This window comes from Fukomys damarensis, unplaced genomic scaffold (genome assembly GCF_012274545.1).
Source record: "Fukomys damarensis isolate Sample0158 unplaced genomic scaffold, DMR_v1.0_HiC HiC_scaffold_17, whole genome shotgun sequence".
Classification (NCBI taxonomy): Eukaryota; Metazoa; Chordata; class Mammalia; order Rodentia; family Bathyergidae; genus Fukomys; species Fukomys damarensis.
The window spans coordinates 44,425,323-44,443,198 of record NW_022900929.1 but is presented as its reverse complement, the minus strand read 5'-3'; the positions used below and the strand labels follow the sequence as shown (position 1 = coordinate 44,443,198).

The 17,876-nt window shown below is 34.7% G+C and overlaps 2 protein-coding genes across 2 annotated transcripts; both read left to right on the top strand.

Moving 5' to 3' along the window:
• Window positions 1-6,538: 6,538 nt before the first annotated feature.
• On the top strand, window positions 6,539-7,477 carry LOC104849707 (olfactory receptor 4F15-like). The gene has a single exon (XM_010606235.1). It carries the CDS (start codon window positions 6,539-6,541, stop codon window positions 7,475-7,477), a length of 939 nt encoding a protein of 312 aa, XP_010604537.1.
• Window positions 7,478-13,480: 6,003 nt separating this feature from the next.
• On the top strand, window positions 13,481-13,882 carry LOC104849708 (ubiquitin-conjugating enzyme E2 D3-like). The gene has a single exon (XM_033765049.1). It carries the CDS (start codon window positions 13,481-13,483, stop codon window positions 13,880-13,882), a length of 402 nt encoding a protein of 133 aa, XP_033620940.1.
• The last annotated feature ends 3,994 nt before the right edge of the window (window positions 13,883-17,876 follow it).

The window sequence follows — 17,876 nt, the reverse complement described above, 5'->3', positions numbered from 1 at the left end:
TCAAAGAGGATATAAGAAAATGGAAAGATATTCCCTACTCCTGGATAGGAAGAATCCACATAGTGAAAATGGCCATATTACCAAAACAGATTCAATGCAATGCCAATTGAAATTCCAACAGTATATTTCACAGAACTAGAAAAAATAATCCAAAAATTATTGCAGAAGCAGAAGAGACCTAGAATAACAAAAGCCATCCTAGGCAACAGACATTCAGCGGGTATAACAATTCCCAATTTGAAACTATACTGCAAAGCCACTGTGATAAAAACAGCATATTACTGGCAACGAAACAGACCTGAGGATCAGTGGAACATATTGGAAGATACAGAAACAACTCCAGATGTACCCAGCTACCCCATCTCTGACAACCATCCTCAGTGGAGGCAAGATAGCCTATAATAAATGATGTTGGAAAAACTGGATTTCAACCTGGAAAAGATTAAAATTAGACCCTTGTGTTTCACCATGCACTAATCTAAAATCCAAGTGAATTAAAGACCTAAATATTTAAAAAAGGCACAATTTGCTGGATGATAAGTTAGGCAGAACTCTTGAAGACATTGGCATAGGAAGACTTTAATCAAATCCTCAGTAGCATGGGCACTAGCACAAAGAATCAACAATTGGGATCTCATCTTAGTAAAAAGCTTCTGCACTGCAAAAGAAACCACCAACAGAACTAACAGACAACCTATGATGTGGGAAAAATTTTACCAGCTGTTTCTCAGACAAAGGACTATTATCTATAACATATAAAGAACTAAAAAACATCAGCCCCCCCAAATATAAAGACCCAATTCAAAAATGCACATCTGAAATCAACAGACATTTCTCAAAGAAGTAAAAGTATCAAGTAAATATATGAAAAAAATGTTTCACATAACTGTTCATTTAAGAGATGAAGATGAAAACAACAGTGAGATTCCACCTCACCCCACAAAGAATGGCTGCTATCAAGAAATCAACCAAAAACAAATGTTGTCAGGGATGTGGGGAGAAAGGAACCCTTCTCCATTGTTGGTGGGAGTGCAGACTGGTGCTGCCACTATGGAAACCAATGTGGAGATACCTCAAAGAACTAGGATTAGAGGTTACATTTGACCCAACCATCCTTGTGCTGGGTATCTCTCCAAAAGAATCAAAGAATCATACTACAGTGATATATGTGCAAACATGTTTATAGCGGTACAATTTGTAATAGCTAAAATTTTGAAATAGCCCATTTGCCCATCAGTTGGAGAATGGATAAAGAAGATGTGTTTTTCCTATAAAATGGAATACTAATTAGCCATAAAGAATGAGCAATTAGAGTCATTGATAGGAAAATGGATGCATAGTGAACTTATACTCTTAAATGAAATAAATAATTCATACATGTGTAACTACTGAATAGTTTCTCTGGTGAGAAATGCTATAATTGTAAATAAGATCCTAATGGTATAATTGACAATGTGAAATAGGAAGAAAAGGGCTAAATTTGTAGGGGAAGGGGGAATGGTAGGGGAAAGGAAATAAGGGAAAAGAAAAAATATGAGAAAACGAAAAAATGGAAATAAAGTTTTTGTAAATAGGGAAGGGAGGAGGAGGTGAACGGAAGGCAGGGACAAGCAGAAAAAATGAGAACCAAGACCTGTCCTGTAAAGGTACAAGAGCCCAATGGTGAATGTAACTGTACTGCATACCTAATATGTACCAATAAATTTTATGAGAAAATAAAAGAGTAGGAAAAATTTATTGAAAGAAAGCTTTTGTCTAAAAGAGATCAAGGGAGACTAGAAAATGGGTTGCCCGCTCACCTGATTTCTCAAAGGTGTTGTATGGGACAATGCCATGAAGCGAGGTGGGTTTGAGGTATAACAAAACTGTAGTTAACTAGTAAGATTATAAGTATAGCTGGTTAAGTAGTAGTGATCCAGTGAGCAATCACAAGGTGGACAGAACTATGAACAATCAATAAGATTTTGACAAGCATACTTGCTTAGGTAATATTGATTAAACAGGTATCCAGTGGTGAAACAAGTCATGTCACAAGCACATAAGGAATGAACAAGGGTTTTCAGTGGTAAGGGGTGGGTCAGGGGTCATTCTGGGAAGATCTTGGCCCCCCACCCATATTGGTCATACTTTTCTTTGCTTACCATTTACTTCTTTAAAAAAATTTGAATACTCTTTCGCTTTAAGGCTATGGGGATTTAAAAGTAGAATTCCCATAATAAATGGCCAGGGGACTTGGATCTCCAAGAACATTGGAAATACTGCTTTATATCATCTTTTCCTCCAATAGCTAGGTAAGTGGGAAAGGCACAACCAAAGTCAATAACTAACATTATTAATTATTTTGCTTGTGTAGGTAATGTATAGCATTGATTTCTATGTTAAAACTCCCTCTTTATTTCTATTCTTTATTTCAAAAGTAAATATTGATATCCTCTTTTAAGTTAAAATTTTTATTGCACCATATACCTTGATTCTGTCTTGTTTTACAGGGAAATTTATGGTTCTAAATTTATTATATTACATAGGGACCAGTAAAGAGGTTTGGTTTCAGTTTTATAGTGAATTATCTCAAATCTGCCATGTGATAATTTCTAGAAAACCAATTATTTTTAATAGTTCCATTGGCATCGCTTTTCAATAGGATCAAGATGTAGGTGAACATCTTTATCAAGTAATCATTATTATCTATTATCCATGTATTTATATACATCTATCCAACAAATCACTACTCTCAAAAGCACAGCACTTGATATGGGCCAGGATTTTTGAATAATATATATTTCCCACTTGCACGAAAGTCAGAGACCTAGCAAGGGAGCAAAAAAAAAAAGTATTGGAAGTGACACTGTGGAACACATAACAAAAGAAGTTTGCAAGTCTGATGTAAGAGCACTGATGTAGGATATCTAATTCAGACTGCAGTGGAGAGGGTGATATCTTTGATGAATTGATGAGTAGGATAAAAATTTATAATACATAATCAGCTAAATAAAAATGATCTGGGATTAGTGGAAAAATGTCTGAGTAAAATTATTCATGAAAGAAGAAGTGGTCATGTCTTTCAGATTTTTGAATCAGACAGGAAAAATGAGAGCCTGAGGAGATGGTCATTTGACAGATTCCAAGAGCTTTATTGATGAGGCATTTATTTATTCTCCAGTCTTCAGCAAACAGAAGTCACATAGTACTACCAGCACAGAGTCAGCAAGAGAAAACTTGAAGATCATCCTTTAGTAAACTATATTAACTGCCTAAAGTTTAACCTTTATAGGGTCCCTTCTTGTTTGATTTTGGTCTTCTCTCCTTCTTTTCTTGTGCATGTTTCTTCTCTCTCTTTCCCTCCTCTGCCTTTTCCTTTTATCTCTTTCCTTACTGGTATCAAGCAACTGAAAAGCAGATGCATTTTAAAGAAACTAGCAACAGGCTGCTCAGGAATGTGAGATGTGAAGTTTTTATCTTGGTTTGAATTTCTTACTGAGTACATTTTCTGTTAAATTATCATTGTGATTTGTTTTTCAATGAGAAATGTCTTCATATTCGTAAAATTTTGTTACAATTTTAAAATGCTTATTTGAAGTATTCTGATATGACTACATAAAATTTACAGGGTCATTTATGTTGAACCTCTTATTTTGTATTTTTATAGAATCAACTTTTAAATCAAAAGCTAAAGTTTTTTTAGGTCATTTTAGCAATACAGAAATACAGACCTTAAAAAATGAAAGCCATATATAATCCAGGATTCACCAATAGTGGTATTTGTTGGTATTTTAAGAGAAAATTTAAATTAGAACTGAGACAGAAATTTTCATATCACTAATTTTATTGTGCAGTATTTTATTACTTAAAAATATATCCAGATATTTGTATATAAAATTTAATTAATTTTAATAATAAATAGTATTCCATTGTTTATATGTACTATAATTTGACATACTGAATTGACACGATGAATTGCAAGAATCATATATTATAACCTTCTATGTGTATATGTGTAAGCATATGTTACACATACATGCAATGTTTGCTAAAAAGATTTGTACATCATAAATTTTACTAAATATTTTCAATGTGTAATTTACCAGCATTTAGGAGTAACGTTTAGTTTGAAACCTTGAAAATAAAATGAAATCTCTCACCTGCCTCCTACCTCTCTCTCCCTAATTTTTCTTTCCCTTTTGATTGTTAAAATAAAAAAACAATAAAACTCCCAATGATTAATTAAAGTACATGTCAATAAATTTATTTATGGACCATTTACCTGTGAGGTTGTCCCTGATGAGTTACTTGTGCATATTTTCCTACTTTAAAACTTAGAACTCCTCCTTTTGGTGTCAATGTATTGCTCATTCTATTATCCATAATCAACAGATGAGAATAATTTTTCACTCCTGGTTAAAATCCACAAAAGAAGAACACTTTGTATAAAAATATAGAAATTTCAAATTTTTTAAAAAAGAAAACAAAAATCAGGCAGTTTTCTAACTTCTCAGTTAAAACATATTTATCAGAATTGTTTTATACTTTCTTTTGGTCTGAACACATTTTCTGCATTTTGAAGTTGGAAACATACAGAACATACCTTTTCTTTTATTCCTGAATATGTGTATCTCAATATCCTCATGTTGCTTGAAAAAAACTTGCAGACTTGGTGGTGCGGCTGTGATATGTTACGTACAGTCAGTCATTCACTTCAGTGATTGCCCCTTTCTCCCTTGTTCAAAAATAATTTAAATTAAGAAAATTAACTGATTCATAAAAACTTGAAGATGTACATATTTGCTGGGTATTTTGTGACTCTTGATACATGTATACATTTTTAAATGTTTAAATCAGTGGCTGGGTCTCACATCCCTTCTCCTTTGGCTACAATCCCTGCTCCGTGTTTAGCCTTCTGGATGCCTCTTCCTACCCCGTCTTGCGACATTGAAGTTTCTGACTACAAAGGGTCCATGGTTCTCATACCAATTTATTTTACTTTTGTGTGTAATATATTTCCATTTTATCCTAGGTATATAATTTTTAAAGTATTGTTTCTTTAATTACTGGTATTTTTTCTAGTCACATAGTGAGTTTTGTTTTCTCCTGTCATGAGTCATTTTTATATATTTGTTCATTTTTAAATTGTTAGGCCAGGCCTTTTATTTATTATTTATTTGGAAGATAATTTTTATTTTAATATGTTACTACTTTAGGGACAGGAATTTAGCTCAGGGGCCCCTCACCGGCCTCACAAGCTCAAGGTTCTGAGTTTGATCCCTGGTAGCAGAAAAAAGTTACTACTTTGGTAATTCAGTTGCTATTTTCCAGTTTATTTTAACTTTTGTATTTGTAGTACTTATGTCTCCATTTAAAGTGTCTGTTTATATATCAATGTGCAATGTCATGCCTATCCATGTATATATAATATATATATTTTAATATTTTGGATAATATTTTATTTTCTCTATGGTTTATGGATATGGAATATGCAATGAATGGATTTTGCAACTTGTTTGTCTAAATATTCCTATACTCTCTTTGCTGTATTTCTCTTTTTAACAATTAAAACAATTAAACAATTAAAATTTAATACTCATTTGAAACTTTGTTGAGATTATCTTCATTGAGATCTATATTTTCCTAGGCTTTATCTGTTGTGTGAGCCTCACTTTGTTCTAGTTCACACTGTGTTATATTTCTTCATTAGGACATTTTCCTTTAATTTTCTATTCCTTTAATTCTCTTCTTTTTATTAAAGATTGTGGATACTTAAACATAGAAATATGATAAACAACATTATGTTGAAATCCTTTATGATTTTCTAATACTTTTAGCATAAGAAATTTCTTATGTGTAAAAGATTGTAATTGTTGGATGTGGTTGTTTGTGCAGGCCTGTAATCTCAGGACCTGGGAGGCTGAGGTTGGAGAATTGCTATGTGTTCGAGGCCAGCCTGGGCTACATAGTGAGTTCAAGGCTGGCCTTAACTATGTAACAAGACTCTATCTAAAAGAAAAACAAAACAATACAAAAAAACCGAGAACAACAACAACAACAACAAGATTCTGTTTCACTTTAAACCAAACTTGATTATTCATGCTTTAAAGAGCCCCATTGTCCTGTCTGCATCAGGGTCTTTGCAGAGGACATTTCAAAGCCTAGACAATTACCTTAATAACTTCCAGTTCAGAAGAGACAAATCAAACACCACTTATGCTGAGACAGTTTTGCTCATGTATTGTTATTTTCCTTATCAGTGTTTTATCTGAATTTGAGTTTTTAATGTCTACATGAACCAACAGCTTTGAAACTTCTGAAGCCAAGGTCAGCATCTAACTTAAATGTGACAAAGTATCTAGGCTACAGCGATATTCATGATGAATATTAGTTGAATGGATAAATGCATTACTCAAAACATCTATGAATGTTTATGAAGATTAATTTTTAAAGACGTACATTGTAAAACATTTTAAATGTTTCTTTCAATATTTCTAATAAATTCTATGGTTATTGTTTTGTTTCTTAGGTCTTTTAGGTAGTGCAAGAAAAAAACCTAATGTATGAAGGAAATTACTCTGAAGTATCTGAATTTGTATTACTGGGACTTTCTACATACAGACCAACACAGTATTTCCTCCTTGTCTTCTCTACAGTGTTTTATATAATAATAGTTTTAGGTAATCTCCTAGTTGTATTTACAGTGATATTAGATGCTCATTTACATTCCCCCATGTACTTTCTTTTAGCTAATCTTTCATTTATTGATTGGTGTTTTTCTACCTTAACGGTTCCTAAGATGATTTGTGACATGTACTCTGGGCACAGTACCATTTCATTCAAGGGGTGCGTCATCCAGATATTTGTCCTTCATGTGCTGGGTGGATCTGAGATGGTGCTGCTCATAGCCATGGCCTTGGACAGATACATGGCCATATGCAAGCCCCTCCAATACTTGACGATCATGAGCCCACGGATGTGCATGTTGCTCCTGTCTGGTGCTTGGGTTATCGGTCTCATTCACTCAGTGGCCCAGTTAGCTTTTGTTGTCCATTTGCCATTTTGTGGTCCAAATGAGATAGACAGCTTTTACTGTGATCTTCCTTGGTTTATCAAACTATCCTGCATAGAAACCTACAGAATGGAGTTCATGGTTACTGCCAACAGTGGATTCATTTCCACAGGCACTTTCTTTTTATTGATTATCTCCTATATCTTCATCTTGTTTACTGTGTGGAAATGGTCTTCAGGAGGCTTGGCCAAGGCCCTCTCTACTCTCTCAGCACACATCTCTGTGGTGGTTTTGTTCTTTGGACCATGCATTTTTGTTTATATGTGGCCATTTCCCACAGTCCCAGTGGATAAATTCCTTGCCATTTTGGACTTCATGATCACTCCCATTCTCAATCCTGCCATTTACACACTGAGGAACAAAGACATGAAGATGGCAGTGAGAAGACTGAGTAGTCAGCTCCTACATCTAAGAAAAATCTCCTAAATATATTACAAGATTACAGTAGAGCCTTATGAAATCTCTATTCTGAACTTTAATGTTATTGAGCTCTGTTATTGTGAGACCATTTATTACCTCTTATTCTGGAGCTTACATTTCTTAGTTAATTTACTTTAATTGCCAATAATGTAATTCCATAGTTTATTGATCATCTATGGGCAATTTTATGTAGAATAAGAGTTTACCACACACAGTTTTGTGTGTATCACAGTTTGTTTATTCTATGGAAAAAGTAGAATGATGATGGATTTTACTCCAAAATGTATATTTGCAAAGCTACTGGTATAAATTGAGATTTTCTTTTTGTGTTGGGTTAAAAATATTCTCATCTAAAAGGCATGTTTGGTTCTAACAATTTTTGAAAGCAAGTAGGTTCTCATTCTATGTTGGACATGTTTGTTTTTTCTTTAATTCATTTTACAGTCATGAGAACAAAGATACTCATATACAGAAATTTCATTTGTTTAAAAATATTTTCCGTATTAGATATGCAGAAATAATGCATAACAGTACAGCCGAGGAAGGAATAATTAGTTGTGCTTTCAGTGTGATTTTGTGATCTGTTTACTAAGAGGACACAGTCTTCTTTGTCTTAGCCTTGTGTAATCATATCCTTTAAATATGCACTGGCATGAAAAGTTATGAATTTAGAAAGAATATTAGTCAGTGAAACAAAACTACATTGAGACTATAGTAATGCTAAATAGAGTGACCTCAGATGAAATCCTGATGGTAAATAGGCCCAGTGCAAAAATGAGTATATCTCTGTATTTAAACATGACGCCTGTGCTTGGAAATTTACCAGCACCCAGAACATAGCATTCCCTTCTGAAAAGATGTAGCTGTCAACATTGTATTGAGATACAATCTGCTTCTTTATAGTATTCACATGGTTTCTTCCACAATGTCACTTTTGTCATGTTTGGAAATTATCCTTGTAAGGTTAGGTATTCCATCTGAGACTAAACAAATTTAACCTAAAATTTTATTTTATTTTAAACCATTTTTAAATTCTCTTTTCTTTTTAACTGATAAACAAGCACATGAATGTTGTACAAATTAATAGGCTATCATGTAATGTTTAACTAAGATTAAACATATTTATCTCTTCGAATATTTATTGGAAAAAATCTTTTCTTCTAACTTTCTGAAACATATATACATACATAATTATTATCTATGGTCACCATACTGTGCAACAGTATCCCAGAGTCCTGGCTCTTAGTTAACTGTGTCTTCATATCCATTGATCAGACTTTCCCTGCCCTCTTCCTTACCCTAAGGTCTTGGCCTCTGGTAACCACCATTCTACTCTCAGTTTCTACAAGGTCAACTTTTAGAAATAGCACATATGAGTGAGTTCATGAGGTACTTCTCTTCCTGTGAACTTAATTCCTTCCAAGTTGATACAAATGACAGAAATCAATTCTTCTTTTATGACATTTATATTCCATGTGTATATGTTCCCCATTTTCCTTCTTCATTCATCAGTTGATGAATATTTAGGTTTATTCCATTTCTTGACACTGGGAACAGGGCAGGACTGAACATGGAAGTGCTCAATTTGTGTTCATAACATTTTTACTGAAATTTTATTGTATATGCTTGGATTTACCTTTAGCCAATTTGGTTCTATTATTACTTGCATCTTCAATTATGTGAACCCTATGCTATTTTTATTATGATAGCTTTGTAGTAGGTTTTGATAGTGCAAAGATAGTGTAATGCCTCCTGCTATATTCTTTCTTCTCTCTGGTCAGGTGGGTCCACAGAGCATATCCCAGAGTTGAATAAGGCCACTGTTTTTTGCCACTTTCCTTGGACACAGTCATATTCTTGGCTCCAAGTCTGTATAGTGTGCTGTTCAGTTTCCCTGCCCCAAACGGAAGGTAAATATGATCCTCAGTTTGGCACGGCCACTAGCTTGGCTTATACTCAGGTGGAGCCACCAGATGTCTGAGTAAGGTGACTTTTGCCACACCAGGCTCTTTTTCTCTTAGGAGAAACCATAGGCCCAGTTAATTCTCTCAGGCAGACTTCAGAAAGGTGAAGTGGCTAAGGTGAGACTATTTTCCGTATCCTTCTAATATGGCTGGGTTAGTTTTTATGGTCCATGGCTTTGTGTTAGCATCACTCCAACCCAGAAATGTTCACAATGTTTTTGCATATAGATAGTTGCTAGTTGGTCCTTCTGATGACTTGATGCTGTAATCTTGCTGACATCATTGTCCAACTGACTTCTAAACTACAAATATGCACATGCACAAACACCCTCTAAGACAGTGGTGGTAAACCTAACGTGTGCGTTGTTTTTCTTTTAAGACAAAACATGCTAATGTCTGAGTTGTTCTTTCTAAACTAAAACCTCAATACTAAGGTCTGATTTCAGTGTTGGTGCTTTGTGATGGACAAATGGATTTTGGAATGAAATTTGGGCACTCGTCTCTAAAAGTTTTGTCATCACTACTCCAGGAAGTCTAGCATAAATCTTCCATGAGCAAGCAAACAATTCAAAATGCTTTTCAAAGGAAATATCAGTCCTGCTTGACTGGAGAAGCTTTTTCACTTAGTTTGGTCCTGAAAAGGCCAATTCTAGGTGTCAGGATAAAAGTCAAGAGCCCAGGGAAATATCAGAGGAGTAGGAACAAAGGTGAAGTAAACAAAGCCCCAAAACATACAAAATGTACATCATGGTCTATGAGACCTATTTGAAATGTATACTTCTGAGACCTGGTAGAAATATGGGCCAGCAAAAAGTTCTAAAATATGCTTAAATGGAATCCCATATATAAACAGAAAAGGAGGTCACATACAAACCATTTTTGAAGAAACTGTGGATAGATTTTTCAATGTGATAAAGAAAATTAATCCATACATTCAAGGGCTCAATGAAGCTAAGTAGGATAAACTAACAATGCACTTTGGTTATTGATCAATATGAAAGAAACAGAAAAAAATTCAAAGTAAGTATACAGGAAACAAACGTCTTATTATTTTCAAAGAAGGAATAAGAAGTCAGATGATTATTTCACAGAAACAGTTTTAGCCATCAGTACGTAGAATATCTACTATGTAATGAAAGAGAAAAACTTCCAACTTAGTTTTATCTACACAGCAAAATGTAATGAAAGTAAAGTAATAGTATTTTTGAAAGGATGTGTTGTCACGTTATTTTTCACATTACGAATAATAGGTGTAGGTCTTTAAGGTAAAGGAAATGAGGCCAAGTGGAATATAAAACTACAGGAGAATTAAACAAATATTGGGTGAAATGTTAACTTATTAACATTATCATTGATTAATAATTCATATAATTTATTCCAAATCTGAAAGTCTGAAAATAATGAAAGTAACTTTGTGGTTAAATGAAATTGAATGATCCTCTTTTCTATTTTTAAAAACAAGTGGTCAAAAATATTTCAAGTAAATTATAATATAGTCAATATATGAAAATAGAAGAATAAATATATACAAATAAAAATCAAATACAGGAAAAATTAAATCATAAAGAAGTAGTCAGTGCTAAAGTAAGCATGAAGAGAACCTATGAGTTCTGACTTCCAAGTTTGAGCCATCTGTACTTCCTATGAGAAGTGCCTATTAAGTTTAATTGACCATTATTGACTAACTCTTTTGTAGGGAGGCCCCTTATATATTCTACATTTTAGTTCTCTGTCTGAGGAGTAGCTGTAAAGATGTTTTTCCTATTTGATTGATTGTCTCTTTGCTCTTTTGTATGTTTCCTTTCCTGACTAAATTGGATTTAATCCTATTTGTTGATTTATGGTGTTACTTCTTGTGCTACCCTGGTCCTATTCAGAAAACCCTTGCTTGCTCCTATGTCCTTGGTTTACCTATTGTTCCTTCTAGCACTTAGGGTTTGTGTTTTTGTATTTAGGTTTTTGATCCATCCCCCCCCCTTTTAGTTAATTGGTACATTTTAGGTATACAGTACAGTTACATTCATTATTGTGATCTTGTACCTTTACATGACAGGTCTTGGTTCTCATTTTTTCCCCTTGACCTGGCCCTCTCTTCATCCCCTCCTCCCCTCCCCATTTACAAACACTTTACTTCCATTTTTTCAATTTCTCCTATTTTTTTCTTTTCCTTTATCACCTTTCCCCTAACCTTCCCACTTTCCCTACATCTTTAGTCCTTTTCTTCCTATTTTACATTGTCAATTATTTCATTAGGATTTTATGTACTATTATAGTTTTTCACACCAGAGAAACTATTTGCACATGTGTAACTTATTTATTTCACTTAGGAGTATATCCTCAATATGAATCCATTTTCTTATGAATGAATCTAATTTTTCATTCTTTATGGCTGAGTAGAATTCCATTTTATAGAAAAAAACACATCTTTTTTATCCAGTTTCCAACTGATGGGCAAATGGGCTGTTTCCAAGCTTTAGCTATTAGAAACTGAACCACTATAACATAGGTGAGCTAAGAGTTTATCTATTTTATTTATTTTTTCAAAAAACCAACTCTTTGATTCATTTATTTCTTGTATTGTTTTCTTAATTTCCATTACATTGATTTCTGCTCTAATCTTTATAATTTCCTCTCTTGTTCGAGCTTTGGGTTTTTCTTATTCTTATTTTCCTAGTAGTCTAAGATTCATCATTAGGTTGTTTATTCGATCTTGCTCTGTTTTCCTAGTGTGGGCATTCCTTGCTGTGAATTTTCCACGTAGAACTGCTTTTACTGTGTCCCATAAATTCCTCTATGTTGTATTGCCATTTTCATTTATTTGTAAAAACTGTCTAATTTCTTCTTTAATTTCCTATGTTATATTCAAACCTGTTCTGTGAGCTAGTATGTGATCTATCTTGGAGAATGACCCATGTGCAGCCAAAAAGAATGTATATTCTGATTTTGTGGGGTGGAATACTCTATAGATGTCTATTAAGTCCATGATTTCAAAAGCTTGGTTTAGTTCTAGTATTTCATTGTTGAGTTTTTGCCTAGATGATCTGTTTATTTATGACAGTGGTGTATTTAGATCCCTCACTATAATTGTATTAGTGTTTATTTGGTTTTTCATGCTTTTAAATATTTCTTTTGTATAGTTGGGGTCATTAATATTTGGTGCATATATGTTTATGATTGTCATCTCTTCCTCTTGAATTGTTCCCTTTACAAAAAGGGAGATCAGGAATAATATGGTGGAGCAAGAGACTGATTTGGAGAAAGAGGACAGAAAAAAGAAAGAATTCACAGAATGGAATGAGGAAAAGAAAGAAAAATGAATTTGAAGGGCTTCTTTCAGATTATATCTCTGCTGTCATAATATACAACATGTGCTGCCATGTGCAGAACCAAGTCTCCTGATGTCAGCTAACTGATGGCAGAACCCCACGATGCAGACTGACCTTGGCCTGCAAGGCCCAGATTGAGTTCCCCAACCTCTTGAAGGGTTGAACTCCACACAGTTCTATTACAGTTTACCCCTGCCCCTTCTTTAAAGATGTTCAAAGTTGGGAGCTCAGAAAAATACCCTTTATGACCACCTCTGCCTCTGCAGAATGGGTCCAAAGGCTGGCACAATCAGGAGGTCTGAGAGCATGCTGGGGGGGGATTCAGGGATGTCTGCCTTGCTACCTTCCTGGTGCTGGAGAGAGGATGGTGGCACCGGCAGGGGCAGGCGTGGCTAAGCCCTTTGATTATTTTCATTTGAGGTTAGTAGAGGATGAGAGATACGTGACTAGATTTACTCTTCTGCTTGTGGATAGCACACCAGTTTTCCTCAGATCATTTGTTCAAAAGGATATCTTTGCCTTCTGGTTCTCGATGCTTCTCTGAGTCTGGGCTTCCACTGCTGCCCTTCCTTGGCCCATGACCCAGCCCTGGCCCCTGCTCACCCAGGGTGACATCTAGTCTGTGGGAGGGCCTCATTTGCTCCTCTGGGAGTGGAGGACAGTCCAGATGTGACAGGTCCAAGCACACAAGTACACCGAGGGCCGGAACAGCACAGACCATGACTCTGAAGTTCATTAATAAGGAATTTAGTGATTTGGCCCATGAACCTCCAGCACAAAGTTCTGCAGGCCTATTTTGGGGTGACATGTTCTATTGGCAAGCCACGATTGTGGGACCTAATGACAGCCCATATCAAGGTGGTGTATTCTTTCTGACAACTCATTTACCTACAGACCACCCCTTCAAACCACCTACGGTTGCATTTACAACAAGAATTTATCATCCAAATATAAACAATAATGGCAGCATTTGTCTCAATATTCTAAGATCACAGTGGTCTCCTGCTTTAACTATTTGTAAAGTTCTTTCATCCATTTGTTCACTGCTATGTGATCCAAACCCAGATGACCTGCTAGTGCCAGAGATTGCATGGATCTATAAAGCGGACAGAGGCAAGTAAAACACGATAGCTTGAGAATGGACTCAGAAATATGCCATGTGATGCTACCATAAAATCAGAGTAGCCTGCATTATAGCTGGAAGAAACTTTAAATTGCCGTTCCTTTTTTTTTAATTTTTTAATTTTCTTATCCGGCTGCTTCCCTATCAGAACTCATCTTTTTTAATTTTATTTTTTGTTTACCTCCCTCCATTCATTCACATGCTCATTTGAGAAGACTTAATCCAGCTTTGGACAATAACTGCTTTTAGAAACTGTAAAACAGTTACAAGAGAATAGTTGCCCAAGATTCAGATTTTTTTTTAAATGGAGGAGGTGTATTATGTGGCCAATGTCTTCACTCTAACTTGGTTATGAGATGTAAACCATTCCTCACAGCTCTAACCACTGAAGAAGCCAGCTTGGGGTGGGGGTGGGGATAGATGCTCTGCTGCCAAGGCAAGGAAGCAGCATTATTCTAGCAGCATTCATTCTTGTTAAGGCTTCCACTGGTAGAGTTGAAATTATGTGATATACTTTATGCTCAAAACTCATGTGGCTGGAGAATTGGTATTGAAATTTTAACATCATCAGAACAGAAAATGTGATGTATTTTATGCACATCAATAAAGGAATGACCTGTTCTTGTTCTACAGAGAATGGAAATTGAGATTCAAACACTCTTTGTATTCCAAAATAGGGTCTCAAAACATTTTGTAATTTTCATGTAAATTGTTAGGAGGCTAGAAGCTATTAGTTAATCAATCTATTTTCTAATACATTGTTTAATATAGCACTGAGTAAATGATAGAAGTTGTCAATGGATGAGTGATCAGCTAATACCTCTGCTAGTAATTGATTTACTTTTTTTGGGGGGTGTGCTAGGGGTAGCATTCCAGACTGCTTCCTTCTCTTCTTTGCATTGTTTTTGGTTTCTCTGTGATTCTAGTTTTACCATCAGCTCTTTGATTCCTGGAAGGCTTCTTTATTTCTTCTTTTCTAAATTGTTGTTTTTCAGCTGTCTCAATTTCAGTTCTTGGAGAGGCTCTAATTTCCTGTTGGCCATGACTACGCCTTCTTTTTCTGAAGACCTCTTCTCATGACACCAGCATGCCCTATTTTAACACACTTTTTAAACTTCTGTAGGGCTGTGCCCATGCAGGCATCTCTTTATTAATCCAGGTTTCCTTTGACCTCCTATCTGTGGATAGGCCCATGGCCACTGCTATTGAGTCAGCAAGAATCCAGCCATAATGCTTTTACCACAATTCTATTTTTCTTTCACTGCTGCAAAAACAGCATTCAACTCATTGTACTTAACTCCTTTGTTTTTACTTTCTCTAATCAAAGTGGCATACTTTGAAGTAGAAATTTATCCATTCATTTTAGAACCTCTAGTCAAAAACTAAGCAGCTGTTTGTTGAAATTTATTTATAAAGCAATATCTATGTGATTGATGTTAGAGTTCTGCAACTCTTAATACAATTTGAGTCAAACCTTGAAGAAAAAGGTCAGTCTTTTTGTCTCCTCTTTGCGTTCTTTGTGTAGCCTGATATTGTATAAACTATATTCATTATGAAGTTTCTTGAGGTCCAATGGTAATCATTTTATGGGACCTAGATGCTATCTTACTCTGTAACCAATAAATGAGCTACATTCTAACAGTAGAATTAGTATGGGAGAGATCACTCTTAGCAGGTCCAAGGACATAAAGAAATTGAATGAAATAATAGCTTTCCACCTTCAATATATACACCTGTCAGATTACCTTCTATTCTGTATCACACACCTATGACTTTGTGGGGAACTCCCTGTAACCAGTGAACCAAAAATAAAAACCTTGACTTGAATACATAGGTAGTTTTGCACGATGTGTTAGCAGTAACTATAAGCAAAGGCTAATACCTTTAAAGTTCTGGTTAAGTAAGTACATGTCCAAGTGATAGTATGATCAGATTATAGTGGTGGTGCTATATTACAGTGATAAGGAGAAATTCTCCATCTGGCAAAAAATTAGTACTTTTTTTCATTCACTTTGTGTGAATTCACTTTGATCTACATTGATTTGTGAATATTTGGTTATAATTTATTCAGGTAATCAGAGTTTGGAACAAAGAGAATAGGGAGATTGGTGACAAAAACATGACGAAGAATTCTGTTCATAGATTTCTCAGGATGGGCAGAGATTATCAAAATATAGGTGACAATTTGAATGCTTGCTGGAGGACATTAATTGCAGAGGAATCTTTATTAGTAAGGGGATCAAATCATAAATTATTTACAGGTTAGCTTCTTTTTCAAGCTTGCTCAGTGGTTTGCCATGTGAAATGACCGAAATTTGAGGTAATGTGTTGCAAACGCAAATGGAATTGATTTCTGGTTATCAATATTAATAAGCCTTTTTGGTACCAAGATATTAATAAGGGACAGTGTTCTGTGGAGATCGATTGGCCATGTAGTACTATGTTGATGGTACTGGACCCCTTTAGACTTGGCAGAATTATGATTTTGTTTCATATACATACTTTGATGTGCATATTCTTCCTATCATAATATTTCAGTGTGCAATACCATCCATGGCGTTAAGTAATGTTCTATCGCCATGATGATGTTCTGTAAAACAATTACTACTGACCAGGGAATTTATTTGACAGCAGCACACCTGAAGCAATGGAGCTATGACCAATGAATTCACTAGTTTGATGACATACATTGATGACCCCTGAACAGATGGTCTAAACAATGTTAGATAACTTACAGATGTCTTCTGGGCTCTCATGGCAATGAGATTATAATTTCCTGGATTTAGGAATGAAGACGAGTAAGTGGGAAATGCTATTATTACCTTTGTTCCTAATTATCTACTTAAAAAACTTTTGTTCCCATCCCCAGAACTTTGGAGTCTGTTGGGTTGGACATTTGTGTTTCTGAAGAAGGTATGCTTTTGCTAGAGTAGAAAACAATCTTTTCATTAAGTTGAAAATTAACATTGATTATGGTGACTTGAGTGTTGTCTAGAGAATGTGCAGATCTACAAGTCCTCTAGATTAGTATCTGTGAAGATGATTCCAATACAAAACAGTCAGAATTAAGGTGAATCTGTCTTCTGATTAAACTGGGATCTTATGGAAGTAAATGATTAAAATATTTGAGTTGAGGGTATTTATGATTGGACTTTGCCAGTGCAAGTCATATTACACAATAGTTTAATCTATGTTTTTTTTATCCTTATACCCTTTTTTCAAAATTTTCATGAACACCATACAAATAGTATTTAAATGTCAAGTTTATTTAAGTAGGAAAAAAGTCACTTAAAACATACAGTGATAACAATTCAATGATTGAATGAATATCGCTTAGAAATGAATTGAAGCTCAACCTAAGGTAGAGACAACCAACCAACTAGTTAACTGCTTATTCTGTATTATGATCTATGTCAGGCATGTGCTTAGGTCATTTTCTCCGTTCACAATAAAGATTGCTTGATAAGACTAGATTGCGAATCATGCCATTTTTAATAATTGCTTTTTCACTTGTTATATTAATAAAATGCTTTTATATTTATTCTAGGCATGAGTTATTCTTTTATGCACTTTGTAAAATATAAATTTTCTATTTAATTTTCAGTGTTAAATAAAAAAATGAACTGTCTTGGAAACATACTTTATCTCTGAACCGTTGAAGTAAAGCACAAGTAGAACTGTATTACCTTGAGAAAATTTAATTTCTATTTGTAGGGCTTGCTTTCCCTTCATAACTTGGAGATAATATGAAAAGTAAGGTCATACGTATAATGTAATGGTATAAACAGGTGCTCAAGGATGATAACTGCTTAATTTATTCTGACATGTGTTGTATTTGGCTCTGATGTTAAATAAAACAAATGTGTCTTTTGTTTTTTCTTTTTTTTTGGTACCAGGGGTCGAATTCAGGACCTTGCACTTGTGAGGCAGGTGGCAGAAACACTGAGCTAAATCCCCGGCCCTATTGTCTTTTCATTAAAAAAAAAAATATA

Coding starts and splice junctions, on each gene's coding strand:
- LOC104849707 (XM_010606235.1), top strand. CDS start 6,539: ATGTATGAAGGAAATTACTCTGAAGTATCTGAATTTGTATTACTGGGA.
- LOC104849708 (XM_033765049.1), top strand. CDS start 13,481: ATGACTCTGAAGTTCATTAATAAGGAATTTAGTGATTTGGCCCATGAA.